Source organism: Chionomys nivalis, chromosome 14 (genome assembly GCF_950005125.1).
Source record: "Chionomys nivalis chromosome 14, mChiNiv1.1, whole genome shotgun sequence".
Taxonomy (NCBI): Eukaryota; Metazoa; Chordata; class Mammalia; order Rodentia; family Cricetidae; genus Chionomys; species Chionomys nivalis.
In genome coordinates, this window is record NC_080099.1 from 13,155,353 (window position 1) to 13,178,696 (window position 23,344).

The window sequence follows — 23,344 nt, forward strand, 5'->3', positions numbered from 1 at the left end:
GTTTGTTCCTCTAGGGGCAGGCTTTGAGGTATCCTATGCTCAAGATACCACCCAGTGTTTCAGTTGACTTCCTGTTGCCTGAAAGCCAAGCTTGCACATCTGTCTTCACACAGCTATGCTCCTTGACATGATGATAATGGATTGAGCTTCTGAAACTATAAGTGAGTCACCCAAATTAAATGTTTCTTTATAAGACTTGCTGTGGTCATGGTGTCTCTTCACAGCAATAGCACCACACTTTAACCAACTTAGCTAACCAGCCAACCTCTTCACAGCAATAGGAAACCCTAACTAAGGCACAGCCCATGCTGCCTTTTGACACACACTACACTGGTTTTAATAAAGTGTGAGGCTTCTTCCTGTTTAGTGACTCTGTTGCCTCGAGTCCCACAGGCTTCTATTCATACAAATCCATCCATCAGGTCCTCATCTTCCTTTGCAATCTCTCATACTCTCTTTAAGAATACCCATATCAACAGGGCAGTGGTGCACACCTTTAATCCCAGCACTTTGGAGGCAGGAGCAGGCAGATTTCTGTGAGTGCAAGGCCAGCCTGGTCTGTCTACAGGGCGAGTTCTAAGACAACCAAGGCAGCTATCTTCCAGTAACTCACCATTCAAAGGGAAAGATGAGGGGTACTTGCTATATGGTAAACAGTGTAGTCACAGCAGCCCTGGATGCTGGCTCAGCCTCTCTTGGCCTGTTTACTATTTTAAAATGCTACTTGTCAGAAAAGAATTACAGATATGCAATAGAGACAGATTCAGACAAAACTAAACCTCTAAATGGGTCACAGTGTTGGATAAATGTACATAGCATTGAGAGAGAAAGGGAAAAGATTATAGGTAATTATAATATAAAAAAGTACAGACAGTTATTGATTAAAGGAGTAAAGATAATAAAATAAATATTAAACATGTAAAAGAAGAGTAAGAAAACTAAGTCATGTGAAGATGGAATACACACAGAGATTATGTACATTATTGTGATTTCTTTGAATTTTTTTACTGTAAATACACAAAGTACAGAGAGATATTTGATTCTGGGAGCTGCTAAGCTAAACGAACATATATACTTTAAAGGTATCTTGACTTCAAAATTTGGGTCTTTGGAAAAGAGGTTTGTTTTGTTTCCACAGAAGATGAAAACCTATAGATTCCTTCCAGGCTAATGTGATTTGATGCAACAGGACCTCTGAAAGGTCTCCATGAACCTTAAAAATACTTCACCCAACAAAAAGAAGAAAGCATAAACATAAACCGCCCAGGTCAATATTATTGTATTAAGAAGATAAAGATAGTCAGGCGGTGGTGGCACACACCTTTAATCCCAGCACTCAGGAGGCAGAGGCAGGTGGATCTCTGTGAGTTCGAGGCCAGCCTGGTCTACAAGAGCTAGTTCCAGGACAGGAACCAAAAGCTATGGAGAAACCCTGTCTTGAAAAAAAAAAAAAGAATCATGGCTTTGGGATAAAAAAAAATGTTTGACCACTTGTGAACTTCTAAGAAAAACTTGGGGCTTGCCAACTTAATGCCTCTTCTTCCTGTGTAAAGAAATCACTTTGTCTCTGGAGACTATGTAACTTGTGGCTGTGAGGAAATATTTTCTTGCATAGAAATCTTTGTCTTAGGAGGTATAAAGGGGATAAGGAAAAAATAAGAGATAGAATGAGAAGGAAAGATGTAGAAGAAAAACATCTGGGAAAAATAGAAGGGAACCAGCAGGAGAGAAATAGAAAAAAGATATTGGAAAAGAGTTAAAAGGATAATATCGAAAAAGAGAACAACTGGGAAGAAGAAAATAAAATTAAAACAAGATTTAAAAAAAAAAACAGAACAGAGAAAAAAACAGAGTAAAACAAACAATCCCAGAGAGAAAACTAAAATAAAGAATTAAACTTTGGCCCTCTGATAAAGTTCTCCTGTGGCTGGGTGTCTGTTCCTGTAGCTTGCCTGGTCCACACCCTCTCTCCAGTCTCTCTGACCTGCTGAAAACTGGGCTTTCGGCAGCAGGCAAACTTCAGAAGTGACCCTGGCCTGAGCAGAAGAGCAGAAGTGGGTGGAAGTGACCATCTTTTGTTTTTTGCATTTCTAGCCACCCGCCAATGATGCGATGGAGAATTGAGTTCTTATTCCAGAAATCTGATCACATGGCTCTAAGGTCGAGTCCTACTATTTATCTTGTGCAAGTTACTTAATTTCCTCTGTTTTTTCATCCAGGTAATGAAAACTGTAATATCACCTCTCTCGGAGCCAGTGAGATGGTTCAGCACACAAAGGTGCTTGCTGCCAAGTTTGACCACCTAAGTTTGACTCCTGGAACCCCCATGGTGGAAAGAGAGCATTGACTCCTCGAGCTGTCCTCTGATTTCCTCATAGACACTGTGACATGTGCCCACTCCCAATAAATAAATATTAGCACCTGCTGTATACAGTTGTTGTATATGATACTTTCAAAAAGTTATTAGTGCCTGTCGTAGTGACTATTCTGTTGCTCTGAAGAGACGCCATAACCAAGGCAGCTGTTGTGAAAAGAAGCATTTAGTTGGGGGCTTGCTTACAGCTTCAGAGGGTTAGTCCATGAGCATCCTGGCAGGAAGTAGACAGGCATGGTGCTGGAGCAGCAGTAGAGAACGGACCCTGTCACCCACAGGCAATAGGCAGAAAAAGAGACACTGGACCTGCCGTGGGCTTTTGAAATCCAAAGTTCACCTTCAATGATACACCTCCTCCAATAAAGACATGTCTTCCAGTCCCTCCCAAACAGTTCCACTAACTGGGAAACAAGCATTCAAATCTATGAGCCTATGGGGCCATTCTCATTCAAACACCACAGTTGTAAGTACTCTCAATAAATGTTACTGTTTTTATTCTGTAAGTTATCATCATCCTGTGAATTTTTGACAATATTTCTTTTTATTGTTGGTTTTTTAAAAGATAATCTTGAAGATAATGACATTTTAAGATCATGAGAAAGTGAAGAAACTTTGCAAACTACCTTTCTGTATCTGGGCAAGAAAAGATGTCAACAGCAAAGAACAAACCATGAAAAACAATTTTAAAAATGTTTATAATAACAGTTACTCTCCAAAATATCAGAAGTTACATATTAGAAATGCATGTTACACCTGACAGAGAGGAGCTGAGGAAGGTGCTTTGGAACACCTGGCATATTAAATGTCTTTAAGGAAGTGTGCGTCTATTGGGCCAGGGAGATAGCCCGGTTGTTACAAGGGCCTAAATTTGACCCCAGAACCCTTATTAAAAAAATAAATAAAAATAAACTAAGAGCTGGGAAAGTCAGAGATGCCCCCACCCCCTACCCCCCATTCCCACTGTTAAGAGTCCCACAAGAACACCAAGCTACATGACCATAATATATATGCAGAGGAGCTATCAGACCCATAGGATCCGTGTTTACAGCTTCAGTTTTTGTGAGGCTCTATGAACCCTGCTTGATTGATTCTGTGGGCTGTGCTCTCAACCCCTGTGGCTTTTGGGACCCTTTTCCCACAACTGGGTTGCCTCATCCAGTCTTGATATGAGATTTTGTGCCTGGGTTTATTGTAACTTGTTAAGCTATGTTTGGTTGAAATCCCTGGGAGGCCTGCATTCACATTCTCTCTCTCTCTCTCTCTCTCTCTCTCTCTCTCTCTCTCTCTCTCTCTCTCTCTTTCAGAGGAGTAGTGGATCTTGGGAAGAGAGGAGGTAGGGGAAGGGACTGAGAAGAATGGATGAAGGGGAAACTATGGTTGAGATATAATATATGAGCGACATAATATATGAGAGAATTAAAAAAAAAAAAGCTGGGTTCACCAGAGTGTGGTTACAACAGGGGCTCACCAGCCATCAAGGCTAGCCTAATCTGCAAGCCGCAGACTGTTTGAGGACCCTGTTTCAGTGGAAAGGTGGATGATACCAAAGGAACAGTATTTGAGGTTGTCCTCACCTCCACAATCATGCACATTTATGTGCAGGCGCACACACACACACACACACAGACACAATTTAGAAAAGGAAGCATATACCTCTAAACAAATTTGTTTGTTTAGGGAAGAAATGAGATCTGTGAAAGTAATGTAGAATTTTACTTTGAGTGCAGAGATACACTTCCAGGAGATTGTTTTTGCCCTCAGTAGCTCTCTGACATCCTCTCTTGTTACTATCATATGAGCAGAGTCAAAGAGGTACCCAATGAGACAGAGCAGAGGGAACGGGATGCCCGGAGCAGGGCACTCACATGGGGCCATTTTCTCTGCCGCTCTGGACTTAGAGGATTTTATTGGCATAGAAGAACAGCAGGACCTCAGGATGACAATGGCTCTGGAAGAAATTAGAAAAGGTACATGTGAGGGAGGTTGCGGGCAGGACACCAGGAGAAGCCGCAGGAGTGGAAGCAGCCAAGGATTAGAACTGAGCAAATGGTAACACTGTGTCATCTTCCAGGAATCCTGCCCTTTGCTTCGTGTTACGGATCCTTTGCAACTGCAATACCCGCCTGAGCTGTTTTAGGAGGTAGGAGGAGGCAACTTCCTGTTGCACTGGGCCACTTCCGGTGCTAAGTACCTGAAGGGGAGGGACTCCCGGGAGAACTCTCTCCTCCCTGACCCACTCACCAGCTGCCGGGAAAGTCTGGGGTTCCGCTGGTCTTCTTCACTCTGGAAACGCTGCTCTTTCCTGGGTTTCAGATACGGAACACAGGCTCGCACAGTCGTTTTGCAAGCCTGAGGGAAATAACATTGCCATCCAATTGCCTAAACTATTAGAGAATTCTAGCGTTCCGGGCAGGGAAGGTGATCCCAAAGGACTGTAGCCAATCTCAGGTCAGAGCCACCAAGACTGGGAATGTAATTTTCAGGTCATTTGTGAGCTTGAAACTTGAAGGATTTCTGTTCGTGGGATGGCCGTGGCTCGTTCTGTAGCACACGGAGAGGACACCGCTCTGCCAGGTGCACAGCCCCGCTCACAATTACACGCATCCACATGCTGTCTTCCTCCCCTCCCCCAAGATGAATTTGTAGAACTCTGCACACCATCCTTGATGGCTGGCCTTCCCTGTCTTTCTAGCAGCAGCAGCAGGTGTTGGATTGGGCAGAGACAGATCAAAGCAGAAGTAGGGGAGATTGCACCCTAGAGGCCCCTTTGCTTTACATAGATACCGTACAGGTCTTTCTAACTGGCAGGAACTCCAGGGCCCGGCTTCTCCACTTAGCAGAGCTACCACCACCCCCTCCATGGACAGCAAAGATTTAACAAAATGAGCAAAGAATGGTTGTCTCACCTTGGCCACCTGAGGGCTTTTGTCCTGTAAATGGGTCAGGAGGGAATCTTGTGTCTGGTTAACCTGGTCAGTGAAAAATTTCTTCCATTTCTGCCCAGCAAATGCAGCCAATTGCCCAAACAGAACAAAGGCCAAGTACCGCACACCGTCGTTCTCCTATGGGTTTCCATCAACAACAACAAAAAGCCGAACACCGTCAACAGGCCTCCATCAGAACAGACCACGACCATCGCTCTGAGTTGCACAGAAAGGGGGGCATCATACTCAAGACCCTGTGCCTTCTGACACCAGGGGACAAACACCAGCGGTGGTAGGCGCCTTGGGTTCCTTTCAGTCTATCTAGGAGCTGCTTCCACACTGTTAGCTAAAAAGTTCCTCCTTTCATTTCTCATTTCTTTTTCTCCTTTCCCCTTTCTTCCCTTTCCCATGTCTCCCTCCTTTCCCGTCTCTCTCTCCCTCCCTCCCTCCCTCCCTCCCTCCCTCCCTCCCACCATTTCAGCCATATCTCCTCTCCCTACTGTCTGAGTTTCTCCTGCCGATCAAGGGAATAAAGATCTTGTTTCTTCCCCCACACCCTCACAGCTCTCCCTGCCTCTACTCTCATCTGTTAGCTCTTCCTTGGGAGCCCATCCGCTTCTTCTCTCCTACATAAACTGTTTGCTCCACACATCTGCCTTCTCAGGCAGGGATGTCAAGGCTCAGAGACTGTCAGCATGTGTTCATCATCATACCATGAGATAAGCAGCAAGTGAAGGTGCCCAGTCTCCTCCTTACTTGGTACACAGATTTTTGTTTTGTTTTGGTTGATCAAGACAAAGTTTCTCTGTGTAACAGTCCTAGCTGTTATGGAACTTGCTCTGTAGACCAGGCTGGGCTCAAACTCATAGAGTCTCACCTGTCTCTGCCTCTCAAGTGCTGGGAACAAAGGTGTGTGCCACCACCACCCTGCTGGTACATGGATTTTTGTATCAGCAGTTCACAATCCTGTCCAAGCTCCAGGGAAACCAGAGAGAACAGGGGATGGCCCTCTTCAAAGGGAAAGAAACATCTAGAACTGGGTCACAAAGACTGAAACAGCACTGATCATTTTGTGAAATATCCAAAAATATATTTTAGCATACGTGACTCATTGAGAACTTGCCCCATGATCCCCTGATACCTATGTACAGGAATGTATAAGCCAGGTACCTGTCTCCCAAGAGTATGACAATCGTCTAGTGGGGGTATATCCCGACAAACACAGCACGAAGCAGGCCATATTGACAGTGTAACTCTCGCCTAGATTCTGCCCATCCTTTTCTACACGACCAAGGATTCTGCTCCAAAAATTGGCATGTAAACTGGGTTTAAAAAGTAGGTGAGGAGCTGAAGAGATGGCTTGGAGGTTAAGAACACCGGCTGCTCTTCCAGAGGTCCTGAGTTCAAGTCCCAGCAACTATGTGGTGACTCACACTATGAGATCTGGCACCCTCTTCTGGCATGCAGGTATACATACAGGCAGAACACTATACATAATAAATAAGTAAATCTTAAAAGAAAAGAAAGGAAAAAACAAAGTAGTTGAATAAAAATCAACTGAAGTTTAGACAGCACCAGAAGGATTTAAGGCTACGTCCTCAAGACTTGTGCTGACATCCTAGGGTGGTAATGTACACATCTTCCTACCCCCTTCTCAGACAAGATAGGTTTACATTCAATAGCAAACATCTAGACAGGGCTCATGCCGGTAACCTTAGCACTTAGGACCTGAGGCAGGAGGACTGCCATGAGATCAAGGCCAACCTGGGCTATATATAGGGTTCTGGGCCAGCATGGGCCGTCTCCACTAATATCCTAACATCTCTTCTTTTGGAGGAAAGATGACCATTGACAAGCGTGCCAGTAACTCCGATATAGGTTCTGAGCTCTGTGAGCTCCATGACTCTCCTTTTCTCTTGTTTAGCTTGGGACTTAGGCGACAGGGACAGGTGGAAGTTGCTTTGGGTTGTGCTAAGTAAAGGTCTGAGGGATGTCTGACAGGTGCTGTCTCTGATAGAGAGACAGTAGCAGGTTGTTTTTCAGCCTGCAAATTGGCCGTGCAAGCATCTTCACTTGAGACCACAGGTTGCACCTGAGCCCTTCCTGCTTGGCGCATTTTATCTGGGGGCTAACAGGGCAGCGGCTGCAGTCAGTCGGCTGCATTCAGGGTGTGTGCTGCCTCAGTGAACTGAGTGCAGTCCCTGAACTTTCTGTGCCTCAGTTTTCTCATTTTATAATAAAGATCACTGTTGTACCCACTGAAGAGGATTGTTGTAAGGACTGCATAAGTATCCATGGCAACCGCCTGGCACTGTGAATGACACACAGGAAGGGCTCACTAAATGCTAACTTGTTGCAATGAAGGGAGTACTGAGCACCGGCTGGCATCATCATCATCACTGTAGAAGGGAGTACTGAGCACCAGCTGGCATCATCATCATCACTGTAGAAGGGAGTACTGAGCACCGGCTGGCATCATCATCATCACTGTAGAAGGGAGTACTGAGCACCGGCTGGCATCATCATCATCACTGTAGAAGGGAGTACTGAGCACCGGCTGGCATCATCATCATCACTGTAGAAGGGAGTACTGAGCACCGGCTGGCATCACCATCAACACTGTTGTCATCACTACTGCACATGTTCACTTCCCTCTTGACATGAAAGTTCTTCAAAAGGGAGTGACTGGGTTCTGCATGTCTTATGTTCTCCATAACCCCACCCATAACTCCTCTCAATAAAATTGATTCATAAATTCCTGAGTGATGCAGACCTTGTTCTTAAGAAACATACTACCTAAAGTTCTCATTTCCTTTTGTTTTTGTTTTTTGAGACAGTTTTTTTTTTTTTTTTTTTATGTAGTCCTGGCTGTCCTGAAATTCACTATGTAAACCAGGCAAAGCTCAAACTCACAGAGATTGGTCTCTGCTCGGCTTGCCTCTGCCTCTGCTGGGGTTAAAGGCAATACCACCACATGACTTGGGATCCTCATTTTTAACCCAGGACAATTTCATAGCCCAAGATTTTACGCTTACCCTTCTCACTTACATCGTCCAGTAGAATCCTGGTCTGAAGAGTGATATCTACGAAGAAGGAGCCCAGGTCTTGGCCCTGGATCTTGCCCAGCATGATGGTCAGAGTCTTCATGCTCTCGTGGATAACGTCAGAACTCACGGGGTCATACAGCCCGTGCACCAGGAGGGCAAGGAAAACTTTCTTGTACTTTTTCACCTGCTATAGAGGTTGAAAAAGCATTAGTATCACACACTCAAACACACACTCACACTCATCCACACACTCTCTCTCACACACACTTATACACACACCTCTCACACACACACCTCTCTCTCACATACACACACACACTATTCAAATTAAAAAGCAGTCCCATCCCTAATCTTCCAGTAACCCCAAATTGGGACTGAGAGGCCCTAGCTGTCTTTCCCTTCTTCTTTAAATTAATATTTTTTGTTAATGCAAAAAGGAATATAGGGTTTCATTATGACTTTTTAACATATATATCATTGTTTGCTCATGTTTGCTCATGTTCATCCCGTGCTACCCTCCCCGTCCTCCCTTGGTGTAGGAGTTCCTTCTGTTCATATGTTGCTTTCATTGGGTAATGAATAAAGAAACTGCCTTGGCCTGTTGATAGGGCAGAACATATGTAGGCAGAGAAGACAGAACTGGATGCTGGGAAGAAGGGCAGAGTGAGAGACACCATGGATCTTCTGCCTAAGACGGACACTGGTTAGAATCTTGCCAGTAAGCCACAGTCACATGGCGATACCCAGAATAATGGAGATGGGTTAAATTAATATGTAAGAATTAGCCAATAAGAAGTTAGAGCTAATGGGCCAGGCAGTGTTTCAATTAATACAGTTTCTGTGCTTCGGGGACTAAGCTAGCCTGGTGGCAGGGATAAACAAGGGGCCCTGCTCCTTGTAACACTCCCTGCCCCCACTCTTCTTGCTGCTCCCCTCCTTCCTCACAAGCAGTTCTCTCTGTGTTCATGCCGTCCACGTGTGTGTATGTATATCTTCTACCAACTCTTGTCCAAATACAAATGTTTCTAGTAATCCAGTCCAAGAGCCCCCTAGGTCTTCAAAGAACAGAAAGGACAAACAGGAATAAGGCCTCTGGGTCATGGAGCTGGTGAAGTACTTCAAGAGCAGAGAGGGTGGACCAGAGTATTCTAGGGCCCTTCAGAGAGCTGGGTGTCTTTGTAATGGAGAGGACATAAAATGGTATCCCTGTGGACAGGTGCTCCGGACAGGGTATGAAAGTGGTTCTCACTAAACAAACAATCTGTGACAATCATTTAGATTCTCAAGGAGAACAGCATGAACCTGTGTCAGTCAGTCCCCTAGCTCATTTCCCAAGGCTGACAGAGCTGAGGTGTGTCCACTTGAGACGACCTTGAGTGAGTAACACCCTTACGTAATCTGTCCTCCTGTGTAAACAGAACCAGTGGCTTGCCTCTAGCCTGAAGTGACAAAAGTAACCAGAGTCTCTCCTGGTTGCTAAGCTACATTATGCAAGACTCCCATAGAGTAGACAGGAGCGAGACACACCTTGAAGAGAGAGGTTAGCATGTTTTGAGAGTGTGGATCCTGGGTAAAGGGGGGTGGCCCCCAGCAGACAGCCAGCAAGGGAAGAGAAACCTCAATTCTACCATTGGAAGAGCCAGTTCTGCAAAAAGCCATTCTTGGAAAAGCACCCTGAGCTTCTGGAAGCCACAGTCTAGCCAACAGTGGTTTGCAAGATCCTGAGCTACTGATCCAGCTCATACTCAGGCCCCCAACACAGATAGCACTGTTTACTGCTAGGTCTGTGTGAGTTGTTACAGTGTTAGCAATCCATGGGCACATGCCCCAGCTGTGGGGACTCCATGCTTTAGGACTCAGAGTCTTAGGAAGGCTGTCTCAACTCTACCTTCCCTACCTTGTCAGGGGTTTCATGGGCCAAGGTGCCCAGGCCTCTCATTGCCAGATGGCGCTTTTTAGCATTAGGATCCCGGGCTCTTTCTGCCAAGATGAAAAACACATTCTTCAAAGGTTCCTGCTTCCGCAACCTCAGTTTCCAAGAGACCTGGGTGGTGGGTCAAAAGTGCGTTAATTCAGAGGCTGGGAAGATGGTCCAGTTGGTAAAGTGCTTGCTCGACACACATGAAGATTGGAGCACCCTCATAAGATGCTGGGTGTAGCAGTGCATGCCTAGAATCTCAGCACTTGGAAAAACGACAAAGAAGTTCTCTGGCCAGGCAGCCTAGCCAAACCAGTGAGCTCCAGTCTAGTGCGAGTGGAGCGCAATGAAGAAGACACCTGAAGTTGAGACATCTGGCATGCTACACACACACACACACACAGAGAGAGAGAGAGAGAGAGAGAGAGAGAGAGAGAGAGAGAGAGAGAGAGAGAGAGAGAATGAATCAATCCAAAAGGGCTCAGACTCATACTCTGCACTCAGCTCCAAACATCTCTCTCTAAAGAAGATGCTATTTTGCCTATTCAAGTTTCTTTTCTTCTAAACTAAAGATAAGTAAACACGCGTGCCCCCCTCTGTGTGTGTGTGTCACTGGGGAGACACACGGTAGTAAATTGTGTGACCGAGGCTAAGAGGAAAGGGGACTGTCCTTGAGACACAGGTCCCTTTTCTAGCGTATGCTATGGTATTTCTCTTCTCTGAAAAGTACTCTGACCCTCTTCCTCCTCCAAGTCCTTCTCATCCTTCTGCTGTCCTTTTAACTAAACAAAATGAATGACATGTTTGTATGATACCTGCTTTCTCCAATTCTTCTCTTCCAATTCTTCTCTTGATTCTTCTGCAGTCAGGCTGATGTCCCTGCCTCTCCATCCAGCAATATGATAAATCTTGAGAGACCTTTCTCAATAGTCACTGTCCCCAACCCCTTACTAGCATGTGACTCAATTGGCAACATCTCAACAAATATCAATTACACATATGTAAACATCTCAGGACATTTGGACGTTGTCCCAACATCTGAATTCACTAGATGAAGCAGAAAAAGCAAAAACACCACAATGGGGAAGCACTGTGCTTCTACGCAAAATTCTATGCTTCTAAAACTAAACACTAAGTAACTGTAAGACAAGAGATAAGATATAGATAAAATAGAAGATAGATCAAGATATAGGCTACCTTTCTCATGATCAGATGAGCTACCCGCTCCTAGAGAACAGATGAGCACCAATGACAAGAAGGCACTGGTGTTCCTCGGGGCACAGAACTAGGCAGCCCACATTAGAATCAGACCCCAGACAATGAAAGCTCCCAACTAGGGACCAGGGAGATGATGGATAAGACACTTCCCATGCCACCATAAAGACCTGAGATTGAGCCCCAGGTAAAGCCAGGCACAGTGGCACCTGTCTATAATCCAAGTTTCCTATGGCAATATGGGAGAAGAAGAATCCCAAGGTACGTGAGATGACTGCTATGTGGTAGCAACAAAAAGAGAGGCATGGTCTCGAAAGAGGTGGAAGGTGAGGACAGACATCCAAGATCGCCCTCCTCCCTCCACATGTGCGCCATGATGAGAAAGCCCCTGCATTCATATCAGGATGGAGAGAGAGAGAGAGAGAGAGAGAGAGAGAGAGAGAGAGAGAGAGAGAGAGAGAGAGAGAGAGAGAGAGAGAGGAGAGAAGAGAGAAGAGAGAATGCCAAAGACAAAGCTAGCCCCATACTCTGGAAGGAAGCAGGAATGGATGCAGGGTCCAGGTCCAGATCAGGCTGTTTGCTCAGCACTGTGTAGAAGACCTTGTAACTTTCCAGCATTGCTATTTCTGAGTGTTTATTACAGTTCCTTTTTTTTCTTTTAAACTTTTGAGTTATCAGCAAGCTGAATCCTTCTCATTTCAACTTCTCATAAGCACCCTCTCTCCCTGTTGAAAGAAGTCATTCCACGGCTCCCAGAAGGAGCCCAGGCAGAGCAATTCTAGCACAGAGCAAGCAGGTGCACATCTTACACGGTGGCGACATCGTGGTGGGAAGAGTCACTGGTGTCTGACCTTGGAAAAGAAAGATCGCACCAATGTCCTTCTCTTCCTGGGTTGGGAAGCAGGGAAAGGAGGGGTCCGGCTCAGGACTCTCTGTGTCTGTTCCATGAAGCTAAAAGGAAAGGAAAAATATGAACAAAATCACCGTTATGACTCACAAACATGCGTGTGAAGTATCAGTGCCAATCACAATCCCACCCAAGAGATCCCAGCCTCTTAAGCAGCAACACATTGGACCAGCTGATTGGGTTGAACATAGAGGTAGGTGGGGATTTGTTTTCCCTGTCTTTTGTTTTTGGAAGTCATGAAAACACATCTAGTTACCTATCAGTGCCTGACTTAGTTACTGTTTCTATGGCTGTCAAGGGATACCATGGAGGAAGACATTTCATTGAGGAAGCCGCTTACAGCTTCAGAGGTTCAGTCCATTATCATCAAGGCAGGGAGCATAGCGGCATGCAGGTTGGAGGAGCTGAGGGGCCTCCATCTTACAGGCAACAGGAAGTTTACTGAGATACTGAGTACATAGGAAACCTCAAAGCCCACCCCTGCAGTGACACACTTCCTCCAACAAAGCCACACCCACTCCAACAAAGCCACACCTCTTAATAGTACCACTCCCCATGAGAATAGGGGACCAGTTACATTCAAACTACCACAGTACTCTGTTGTGGGGTATTTGTTCACACGGACACTCCAAGACTGCCAATAAAGTTTATCTTGAATCACAGAGGAGAGTCAATTGGCTGACCAGAATTAGCCATGGAGATTTTGGAGAAGAGAGATATGGGGATATAGGAAGTAGCTGGGAGGGCTTTACAAAGATGTGTAATCCTTTTCAATTTGGGGAAGCGTGGAAAGTCAGGGTCAGCTGATCATTCCTCCGTTGCTCTTTGGATCGATGAGGTATTTACCCCAATATCTGACTCCTGAATCTTATTTAATAATAGAACAATGTAAGTAATCACTTCAGTGACCAATGTTTCTGATCAGAAAGAAGCTATTTCCTTCAGGGACTCGCTACTATTGGATTGTCCAATCCATTTCCAAAACACAAATATTCGTATCATCCCTGGATGCATGCCCGTGAGCAATACTAAGTGGACTCAGTAGGTTGTACGTGTGTGTACATATATGTATATACATGCAACAATAAGTAAAGAAGAGAGCATGGATTTTGGAGGGACAGTGGGGGCCACAACACAAGAGGAGTTGGGGGGTGAGAGGGATGGGAGAAATAGACACACAGCACTCATTCATGCAGTTCTCAAAAACACCTCTTCACTCCCATTTCTCCTTTATCATTGGTCAACAGATCTCCCTGTGTCCCTACAATGGGAACTAAAATTAAACATTAGAAAAATGAAGATGAGGAGATGGCCCCGTCAGGAAAGAGCTTGCTGTACAAGATGAGGAGCCACGTTTGAATCTGGCATGATGTGGGTGTCTTGCTGTATGCTGTGAATATGTTTTATCACTATTGGTTAATAAAGACACTGACTTGGCCAATAGCCAGGCAAAATAGAGCCAGGCAGGAAATCAAAAAAAAAAAAAAAAAAAAAAGATAAATGGAAAAAAGAAGGCAGACTCAGGCTGCCACCAGCAGCCACCGGGAAAGCAAGACATGAAGTAAAATATAAACTAATAGAAATGGGTTAACTTAATTTGTAAGAGCTAGTTAATAATAAGCCCGAGCTAATAAACCAAGTAGTTTATAATTAATATTAAGCCTCAGAGTAGTTATTCAGGACCTGACAGGCAGGAGAGAAACCTCTAGTTATACCAGCACCCACAGAAAAGCCAAGCATGGCAGAACACCCTTGTCATCCCAGGGTTCGGGAAGCAGAAAGAGGAGGATTCCTTGGGGCTTGCTAGCCAACCAGTTTAAGCAATTGTGAGTTCCAGGTTCAATGAAAAGCCCTGTCTCAAAAAATAGGTAGCAAGCAACTGAAGACCCCTAATGTCAACTTCTGACCTCCACGGGCAGGCAGGCGTGCATGCACGCACACGTGTGCACACCACACACACACACCACACACACCACATACACACACTCACCACACACACCACACACACACACACCACACACACACACCACACATACACTCACACACACACACACACACAGGATTTCACATTGTTCAGCGGTTCTCACACGTGAGCATACATCAGAACTGCCTGGGGGAACTTATTAAAACACACACATTCCAGGACCAGTCCTCAGAGTTCCTGATTTTGTGCACTAGAACAGCAGGTAGCCTATTAATCTGTATTTCTAGTCAACTCCCGGGTGGTACTGAGCTACTACTGGCCTGGCGGGAGAGCACACTCTACGACCACCATCCTGCAAGAAAGAAATCGCAGCATTGAAAGGCTGTCCCTCCAGAATGTAGGACTCACAGAACCATACTGAGTCAAAGCAGAAACAACAAAAGAAATGTGTGGTTGTCCGTGGGGTTTTCTCCAGGCAACTTTATATTTGAGTAGACCCCGTTTCTCCTTGGACAGGACACTCTGGGTCAGTGTCAACAGATTCCTGACGAAGACAGGTTACTGGTAACTTGAAAAAGCACTAATCTGATAGGCTGGGGCCTGTGCAGTGAGGAGACCATGAGCCTCACTGTGGAGTAGTTGGCATCTGTGTCCCATGGCAAAATAAAACATAACTGGGCTACTCTCCACTGCGCAAGAAAACAAGCTATTCCTTGTTTCTTATGCACAACTTCTTTTTGCAAGAGCAACTGGGACACAGAGGACACTGGCCAGCTAAGGTGGCCTCCCCCAGCTTCAGAAACCAAGCAGCAGCCCTGGTCCTAACAGGCAGGACTAGAATTCAAAGTCATGGAATGTTCCCCAGCAGGGCGAAGTGAAGGAAAGTTGTGTGGCCCCTCCTGGAAGACACAGCACCTGTGCATAGAGAGGCACTCACAGGTGCTGCCCTAGCTTGCCCCTTGTTCTAGCAAACCCTCTCCAGTATTCCCTGTTTCCCCTCATGAGATCAGAGCTACAATCTCCTGTCAGCAGGCAGACCGCCATCCAGAACGTGTCTTGATCTTGAATTCAAGCTTAAAAGTGGTTTCCACACTGATAGGGGAGCCTTCCACACCAGCATTTCTGGGACTTGTCAGACCCCAGGTTCACTTCAGAATTACTGGGCCAGAATCTCAGGCAGCCAAGGGCCTGAGGGTCACATTTTCTGTCCGAGACTCTTGGTATCACTAAACAAACACTAGTGTACATGAATCTCTGAACTAACAACCCCAAGATTGGCATGCTTCCTGGAACGGAGGCCATACGTCAGTAGAGACCCCAGAAGTCACAGAAGGGCTTGGGTCGTGTTCTGAGAGGGGAAGTTGATCCTTGAGGAAAGTAAAGAACTGCAGCACGTGTTGCACACTGAAGTTCACAGTTGCTATGGCTTGAACATGGTTTAGCCACTCCAGCCTCACACTGAAATTTAACGCTCACTATGAGCCGACTCAGCCTCTGCCCTCACTAGTAAACCATTCATGTGATCAAAGGACCAATGGGTTAATCTTATCACAATGGTGAGTCAGTTGTAGAATCCATTTTGTTGAGCTGCTCTCTCACCGGGGATGTTTCCGCAACACTTCAGGACCCTGTCAGTAAGAAAACGATCCTCTGATGGGGTCCTTTAATTGTGAACCAGAATGGAGAGCCCAAATCTATTACTTACCCCGTCTCTGGTGCTTTGGTATTAGCAAAAGACATGAACTAAGATAATTGTGAAGATAAAATTAAAATCAGTCTGGGGCTTCAGGGTGTAACCCAGTAAAAAAGCATGATCTTAGCATGCAGAGATCTTAGATTCTAGCATGCTTTTTCCCCCTCCCAGTACTGAAGAGCAAGTGCAGGGGTTTGTACATGCTGGACACGAATTCTACCACGGGCCTATAGCCCCAACCCTCTGTATTTAAAAAGCAAGTCTCAAGATATAGCTCAGGCTGGCCTTCAGCTAGCTAAGTAGTACAAGCTAGCTTCAAACTTGAGATCCCCCTGCCTCAGTCTCCTTGGTACTGGGATTAATGGTATGAGTTACCCTGTCTAGGCAGAATACCATTATTAAAATTTCCTTTAAAAGCAAAACGACATCTGTAATCCCAGCCCTCAAGAGACAGAGGCAGGAGGAGGGCAAGTTCAAGGCCAGGCTAGACTACATAGTGAGTTCCAGGGCACCATCCCAGGCTACACGGAGAGACTCTGTCTCAAAATAAATGAAATAAGAACAAATGAGAAGAAGAAGCAAACAGGTGCGGTGGTCCACACTTACCCTTGAAGCTTTCAGATGGCAAAAGCAGAAAGGCCACGAGTCCCAGAAAGGTCTAGGCTCTAGAATAATCTAGAATAATCCCTTGCCTCAAAAACTAAAGACAGATAAGTAAGCAAAGCAAACTCAGAGTTAAAGGCATCGTACAAGCCCTGGTGCCAGCAGCGCCCTCGGTACCAGTGGCTTCCTTCCAGGAGCTGTGACCTTTACACCCCACCCAATTAAAACCCAAGAGTTATCTCCACCTGAGACAACACAAGCTGTCTAAAAGGAACACGGTAAAAAACTGCCAATGAATGCAGGACACAGAGTCCTGGTCACTTTGCTCTTCCCATAGGCTCTCAACAGCCATTGCCTACTAGAGGTAGGCTCTACCATTGAGCTTAGTGAGACCTGGGCTAGGGGTCCAAGGAGGAGGAGGTTCGGACACCTCAAGCTGAAGACAAGAGTCTGCCTGACACTTGTTTTATCCCTTTAAACACGGCTTAATGCAGCCCATCGCCTCCAGACGTGTCCCCCACGCACCACGCGCAGGGTCAAGGTTTTCCGCTACCCCCAAGGCCATTAACACCGTGGTTCTGTCTAGTCATACAGAAAAGCCAAGGATGGGGAACTAGAAGCCTTCCCAGCACTGTTCCAACACCTTCACCAGTATAACTCCCTGAGAGGCAAGCATTAGCTTCACGATGAACACCTGTCCGCGTACTGAAGCCACAAGGCATTTTATGAAGACCCAGTTTAGAGTTGTATTTTTTCCTCGGCTATAAAATGATAGGGAAAACTGCTAGATTTCGAACTCCCCTTCGAACTCCGAACTCATTAGCTATGATAAGGATAAGACAGCTGCAAACGGTAGGAGAGGCGCTTCTGTTTGCGAGGCATTAGGTCAAGCACTTTAAGCGCGGGGATGCCCTCAATCCATCTGTTTGACACGGGCTGAAGGTTAACTGTGATTCTCTGGGCCCCATGTGAACTTTGTCACCCACTGCAGGGGTGACACTGCTCACTACTGCTGCTCCATGGGGGGAGCATGCTTTCCAAGAAGCAGTTCACAGCTACACCTGTTACTGCAACCGTGAAATTAATTCGTTTACTTAATTATTTATTGGTGTGCAAGGGATCAGACACCTCAAAGTGTTTGAGTATATAAGGAGAGGAAATCACTCCCTGGAAGCCAAGTTAGATAATCTAGGATGACTTCATGATGGGGAAGTGGTTAAAATATTGCTGTGTACAGACAGACAAAGTTTGAGGAAAATCGTGCCTTCTGGAGTGACTTTTTGAATTGAAATGATGTTGCAGGTAACTTAGAAAGTTTAAGTTCTTGCTAGAGTAAAACAAATCAGAGGTAAAAATTGCATGGCATTACACGTGTGGTCCGCATAAGAAAACAACTCAAAAAGTCAGCTAGTAGGCCGGGCGGTGGTGGCACACGCCTTTAATCCCAGCACTTGGGAGGCAGAGGCAGGCGAATCTCTGTGAGTTCGAGACCAGCCTGAGCTAGTTCCAGGACAGGCTCCAAAAAACCACAGAGAAACCCTGTCTCGAAAAACCAAAAAAAAAAAAAAAAAAAAAAAAAGTCAGCTAGTAGATCAATATTAAAAGAAAAGGCCACACCTTGAATTAGTAGGAAGCTTGTACTTCAGGGGACATATTGGCGGCATTAGCTTTTATGAGTCTCTAACCAACTTCTTTATTAACTAAATCCAGCCCCATCAGGTCAAAAAAGAATTTCATTTAATTCTTACTGTATTTCATTTAATTTCCACATTTTATTGACAGGCAGGCTTCATTTTCTTCCTTTTAGAGAAAAAAGTAAAACCCTGGGGCTTAGTATATTACAAAATAGCTCATCCAAACTCAACCAGCAATTGAATTCAAAATTCTGAAACCCCTACTCCTTTTTTCTCAAAAAATAATTCTTTTTTTTTTTTTTTAGCTTTTTAACTTCCCGACTGTCCTTGAACTCGCAACCCTTCTGTCCCAGTCTCACTCAGAATCTGGGGGCCAAGGCTGTGCAGCACCTCTGCTGGCTCACAATCTGTATGTAGTCACCATCAGAACCTCAAAACTAGACAACCAACTCCCTGTGAGCTGACCAAGGGTGCAGACACTTCCATCTGAAGCATCCATATTTTCCTTCAGGTCTTCCTACCCTAAAACTCTGCTAAGACACAAGGCTCTATAACCCAGCTACTGACCTATTTACATAGTTTTTTAATAGAAAAACATAATAAATGGCTTTCAGGTGTGTTATGATCCATTTCCATCTTCCAAAGGAAACATCACTAGGTAGCAACATTCTTGGGATTCAATTCCCTCCAACGCCAGTGGCCAGAGCACATTCCAGGATGATGTGGGAACCAGGGCGCCTGCACGGCTGATCAGAGAGGCTTGAGACATCTGCAGTCACCTTACCTGGCTTCTGGGGTGGCTGTCACGTGAGGACTTGCTGTTGTAGAGGTGGAGGCTGACCTGTGGCCCCTCAGGAGGCACTCTGTTCCAGCTGTTCTGGACTGGCCGCCAAATGTGGTGACTCAGCGCGATTTTCCCAGCCCTAGTTTCCTTCCATACAAAAAGAGGAACCAGAAGGTGAAGAAGGGTCGTCTTGGAATTTGGAGCCGGTAGAGAATAGGAAAGTGAAACCAATAAGAGAGGGGATCCGTGAGTACGAGATGGTGAGGCTTGGGGGTTGAGGGAGGCAGACAAGACACGGGCACGGGACTGCTCTCCAATGATGCCACCCACAAGGTTGTCGCTCGCCCAAGGTGCTGTGCTCTTTCCGCCTCTACATTACAGAAGCATCTCTTACGTGCTGCTTGCTGTGCCCGCCCTTTTTAATTCCTCCTGTCCAGTCCCGCCCACAGTTTCTGCAGAAAGAATGACAATTCTGAGGACTTTTACCCCCAACCAAGACCCGCACCGCCCGGTGTCATTTCTCCATATCGCCAGTAGATGGAGGCGTTCTTTCAGTCAAGGCTTCCAAGCTCTGGTCGCCTCTCCCCACATAAGCCAGTTAGAGCAGAATTTAATCTTGCAGACTTGTAAACTGACTGTCGCACTAACAAGTATTTTAACTGCTAATGCCACCTCTTGCTCAATAAACTCCATATGTCTGGAAAGGAGCGATTCAAACACTCAACAACTTAAATCATTTATTAGTTAAAAACTGAACAACGAGGCTTCTACCGCTCCTGCAGCCTTCTGGAGCCTCCCGCGTTATCGCTTCTCCTTCCCTGAACTATGCCACCATGTGCATGATTCTAAATTGATGCAAATATTTCTTGACTGGCCCTGTGTGGGACGAGGAGTGTAAAATGGCCTTAAAGGGGCCGGGGTAAGAGGGAGGCGGTTGTTTACACAGATTTGAGGGCCTGTTTCGCTAACAGGTAACCTTCATGGATACTTCCTCATTCTAAGCCTTAAAGTAAATATTACTTAGATTATTCTATTTAATTTTGACACCAAACCAAGGGACCAATACCTCCTGTTCTCTCCTGTTCTCAGTTTATACAGTTAGTGGCAGAGTGAGAACCCACCACAGGCATGCCCATGCTTGGACTCCCAGCAGGGATGCTGCTATGCCAAGGACCAGCCTAAAAATTCCAGTTAGGTGATAGATAGGGGGATAAATATAAACCACATAAGCACATCAGAGGGGGAGAAAGGAAATCAATGGTCCGGAGTAAAGAAAAATGGAGATAAAACAAAACCCTCTCTGGACTGAACTTTGAGAATACCACAGTTGATCTTTGAGGTGCAGTTTCAATAGGGCAAGGATAGAAACAGCACAGGGGATGTGGAGGGACAGGTCGAGTGAATGGCACAGGGGGAGGGGTACCTCTGGGGTGCAGAGTGGTGCCTCCTCCTCCCCTACCCTCCTGAACCTAGGAGGCAATCACAGGAATCAAGGTATGTTACATGAAATCAGAAATCCTGTGGATTTGCAAGTTCAGGTCTTCCAAATTAGCTTTAATCTGTTCAGAGACATCTGCGAGAGTAGGAATGGATTTTTAAAGGCATCATCCGGATGCTGGACATTTAGTACTGGACAGGATTATACCAGGGGCAGAGGAACGCAGTGAAGGGGAGCCTGGGCTGTGTGCACTGTGACCACATATTGAAGACCAGAAAAGAAATCTCCACCCCTGCATGCACTCAGACACAGAGGAACAGTGTCCTCTCCTGTGATTAGCAAGCCTTCTGCCTCTGAGCCATGCCTCCAACCCCAGCTGGTACCCTGTTAAGAATCCCTTCTTTCGGCTGTTACCCTGTATCCAAATTAAAGACATTTGATAGAGTATAATGTCCTCTCTCTTGCCATTGCTTCGTTGTCTGCTCAAAGCCACCAGGGAAATCGGAGCTGAATCTAGCAGCAGTCACTGGAAGCCCCGAGAAAACCAGCAGCGGCCTGACCCTGGCCCCGGTACACCGTCGTCACAAGGACATGGGTGGGACTAGGACTCCGCGTGTCCACAACACAGGGTGCGCCAACTTGTAAAGACTGCTTATCAAGACGCAATGTCCAAGACAACCCAAGACTCCTCTCCCTGAGCCTTACGCCACCATGCGATTCTGGGAATTAGAAAAATCTGTCTGGTCACTTGATTGTCACATACTGATATTCAGATAACGTGCTGTCCTTAAGAAGCAGCACACGATAATGATTTAATTTGATTATTTGAGAGCTCTCTTTTCGTTCTCCACTGACATTTTCGTTTTGTCAGGGATGGACAGGGGGTGATACCACTAGAAAAACAGGCACCAAAAGTCATTATTTCCCCCGCGTCCCTCGTGAAAAAGGCAGATCAGATCCATAGACAGTTCACTTTCCTTCGGGAGACAAACAACCTGTCAAAATGGCTTCTCTTTCGTTCAGTGTTGACAGGAGAGCTCCCTGTCTGCGTGTGCAATGTCCAGTCAGAAATGCATCTAAAAGGAGGAACTTGAGCTTTCTGCTTCTCATCTTACTTCAGGAAACGCTAGGCCAAGCCTTGTCAAAGACTTTCACTCCTAAAAAGAGGGAAGGGTTTATTTGATTCTATTTTATTCCAGGTTGTTCAGCAGCTGAAGGCAATGCTCACTCTGCCCCCTGAGAGCCCACCAGGAGAGGACAGAAGGTGGGCTATATGGCGTCCCTGCCAATCACAAAGGAAAGTGCCATAGAAGTTGCTGATTAAGAACCATGAGAAGCAAAGGGCAGTGGCTGAGAAAATCCACGGTAAAGGCAGGCCACCTGCATCCAGACTGACCAGAAAGAGGGCACCACGGGGGGAAAAAAGGAGGCCCAAGATGGAGTCTCGTCGATACCAGCCAGGCAAGTATTTAACCGTGGCTAGTCTCCACACCCCCAGCCCACCTGACCTCTGTCACCTCCCCAATGCCCTGCATGCATATGCTTTAGTAAGAAAGTGATGGCCACTGCTTCAAATCTGGAGTGAAATGCAGGCCACAGAAAGATGCTTGGGCTCACCCTCAGTTCCAAGCATGCACAGTGACCCGGGAGTCTCTAACCGCCCCGGCTCCTGCAGAGTTCTGCAAACTAAACAGGAAGCGGCTCTCTGCTGCGTCCTTGTCCCCCTTCTCTCCCTTCTGCTCTCCTGCCTTCCTTGATTGACGATCATTGTTAATAACTCCCAGTCCTTGCACTGGCATCACCTTTGCCCTAGAAAACCCCACACTGCCTTAAGTACCGAGAAATTTAAACCACCCCCTTAAGAATACTAGGAACTGCCCAGGCCACTAAAGTACTCGTGTCCAGTGATCCAACAAATGCCCGAGAGCCAGCGTGTCACCTATGATCACAACACCCTGAACAAGTGCAGCAGGCCAGATAGCCCGGCTGGCACAGAACCCAGCACTCCAGGAGCCCAAGAGAGCACTAGGTCGCTGTTAAAGGATGCAGAGTGACAGAGATCTCACAGGCTCGCTCTCTCTCCCTCTCTCTCTCTCTCTCTCTCTCCAGGACACACACTGGTGGCCTGTAATTCACAACACCCAACTACTACAGAGTCTTCAGTACTGAGCAAACCCAGGCAAACAAAGCCCCCACTGTGTGCCCCATCCTCACAGAGCCTGTGGCCAGAGTCCCTTCGTATGTGGACACTGCTGCCCCATTAAGATGATCTTTGCTGAAAAGGACAGACTGCTCCTGTGCTAGAAGAGGAGGTGACATGGAAGCAAAGGACATCCCAGAGGAACACGAGGCCCAGGAATAAAGTCAGTGTATAATAAATGTAAATGACGGGCCTCAAAGGAGAGTCCTGGGGTCGTAGCTCAAGTGGTAGAGTACTTACCCGTCGTGCAGGAGGCCTTAAGTTCTATCCCCAGGACTAGCAGAGAAGGCAGAAGGAGAGAAGGAAGGGAGGGGGAAAGAAGGAGGAGGGAGGGAGGGAGGGAGGGAGGGAAGGAGGAGGAGTTCTAGTTCATTACGCCCACAGGATCCCCAGTATTCCTATTTCCCAGAAGTAATCATGAATTTATATAGTCATTTTTTGGTCCTTCTGGTTAAACCCATACAGATCAACAGCCTGTGTTGTACCACAAACCAAACAGAACAGATGGAATCCAGAAACTGGTTGCAGTGGCCTTACCTGAGCTATGCAATGAGGAGCCCGGGGCGCCTGGTTTTCCCTCTGTGCACATCCCGATGAACGGTGAGGACCGTTAACTCTAGGAACACCCCATCCTTTAAGAAAACCCGAAATGCACAGTGAGCTATATTTCGTCCTTGAAGACG

The 23,344-nt window shown here is 46.2% G+C and overlaps 1 protein-coding gene across 3 annotated transcripts; it reads right to left on the reverse strand.

Moving 5' to 3' along the window:
• Positions 1-3,352: 3,352 nt before the first annotated feature.
• On the reverse strand, positions 3,353-23,261 carry Mro (maestro). Of its 3 annotated transcripts, XM_057788813.1 has the most exons (8): positions 23,199-23,261; positions 19,024-19,170; positions 12,330-12,429; positions 10,243-10,389; positions 8,347-8,532; positions 5,281-5,436; positions 4,616-4,723; positions 3,353-4,322 (listed from the first exon to the last, which is right to left on the reverse strand). In XM_057788813.1, exons 3-8 carry the CDS (start codon positions 12,423-12,425, stop codon positions 4,269-4,271), a joined length of 747 nt encoding a protein of 248 aa, XP_057644796.1. In that variant the 5' UTR covers positions 12,426-12,429; positions 19,024-19,170; positions 23,199-23,261; the 3' UTR covers positions 3,353-4,268. The 3 variants fall into 3 exon arrangements, with proteins under 3 accessions (XP_057644796.1, XP_057644797.1, XP_057644798.1); XM_057788814.1 differs by lacking the exon at positions 23,199-23,261 and having other exon boundaries at positions 4,616-4,676; positions 19,024-19,386; XM_057788815.1 differs by lacking the exons at positions 10,243-10,389; positions 23,199-23,261 and having other exon boundaries at positions 19,024-19,386.
• Between the last annotated feature and the right edge of the window lie 83 nt (positions 23,262-23,344).

Coding starts and splice junctions, on each gene's coding strand:
- Mro (XM_057788813.1), bottom strand. CDS start 12,425: ATGGAACAGACACAGAGAGTCCTGAGCCGGACCCCTCCTTTCCCTGCT. Junction 8,533..10,242: donor CCCATGAAACCCCTGACAAG/GTAGGGAAGGTA, acceptor CAACCTCTATAG/CAGGTGAAAAAGTACAAGAA. Junction 4,724..5,280: donor AAAGCCCTCAGGTGGCCAAG/GTGAGACAACCA, acceptor TATTTCCCTCAG/GCTTGCAAAACGACTGTGCG.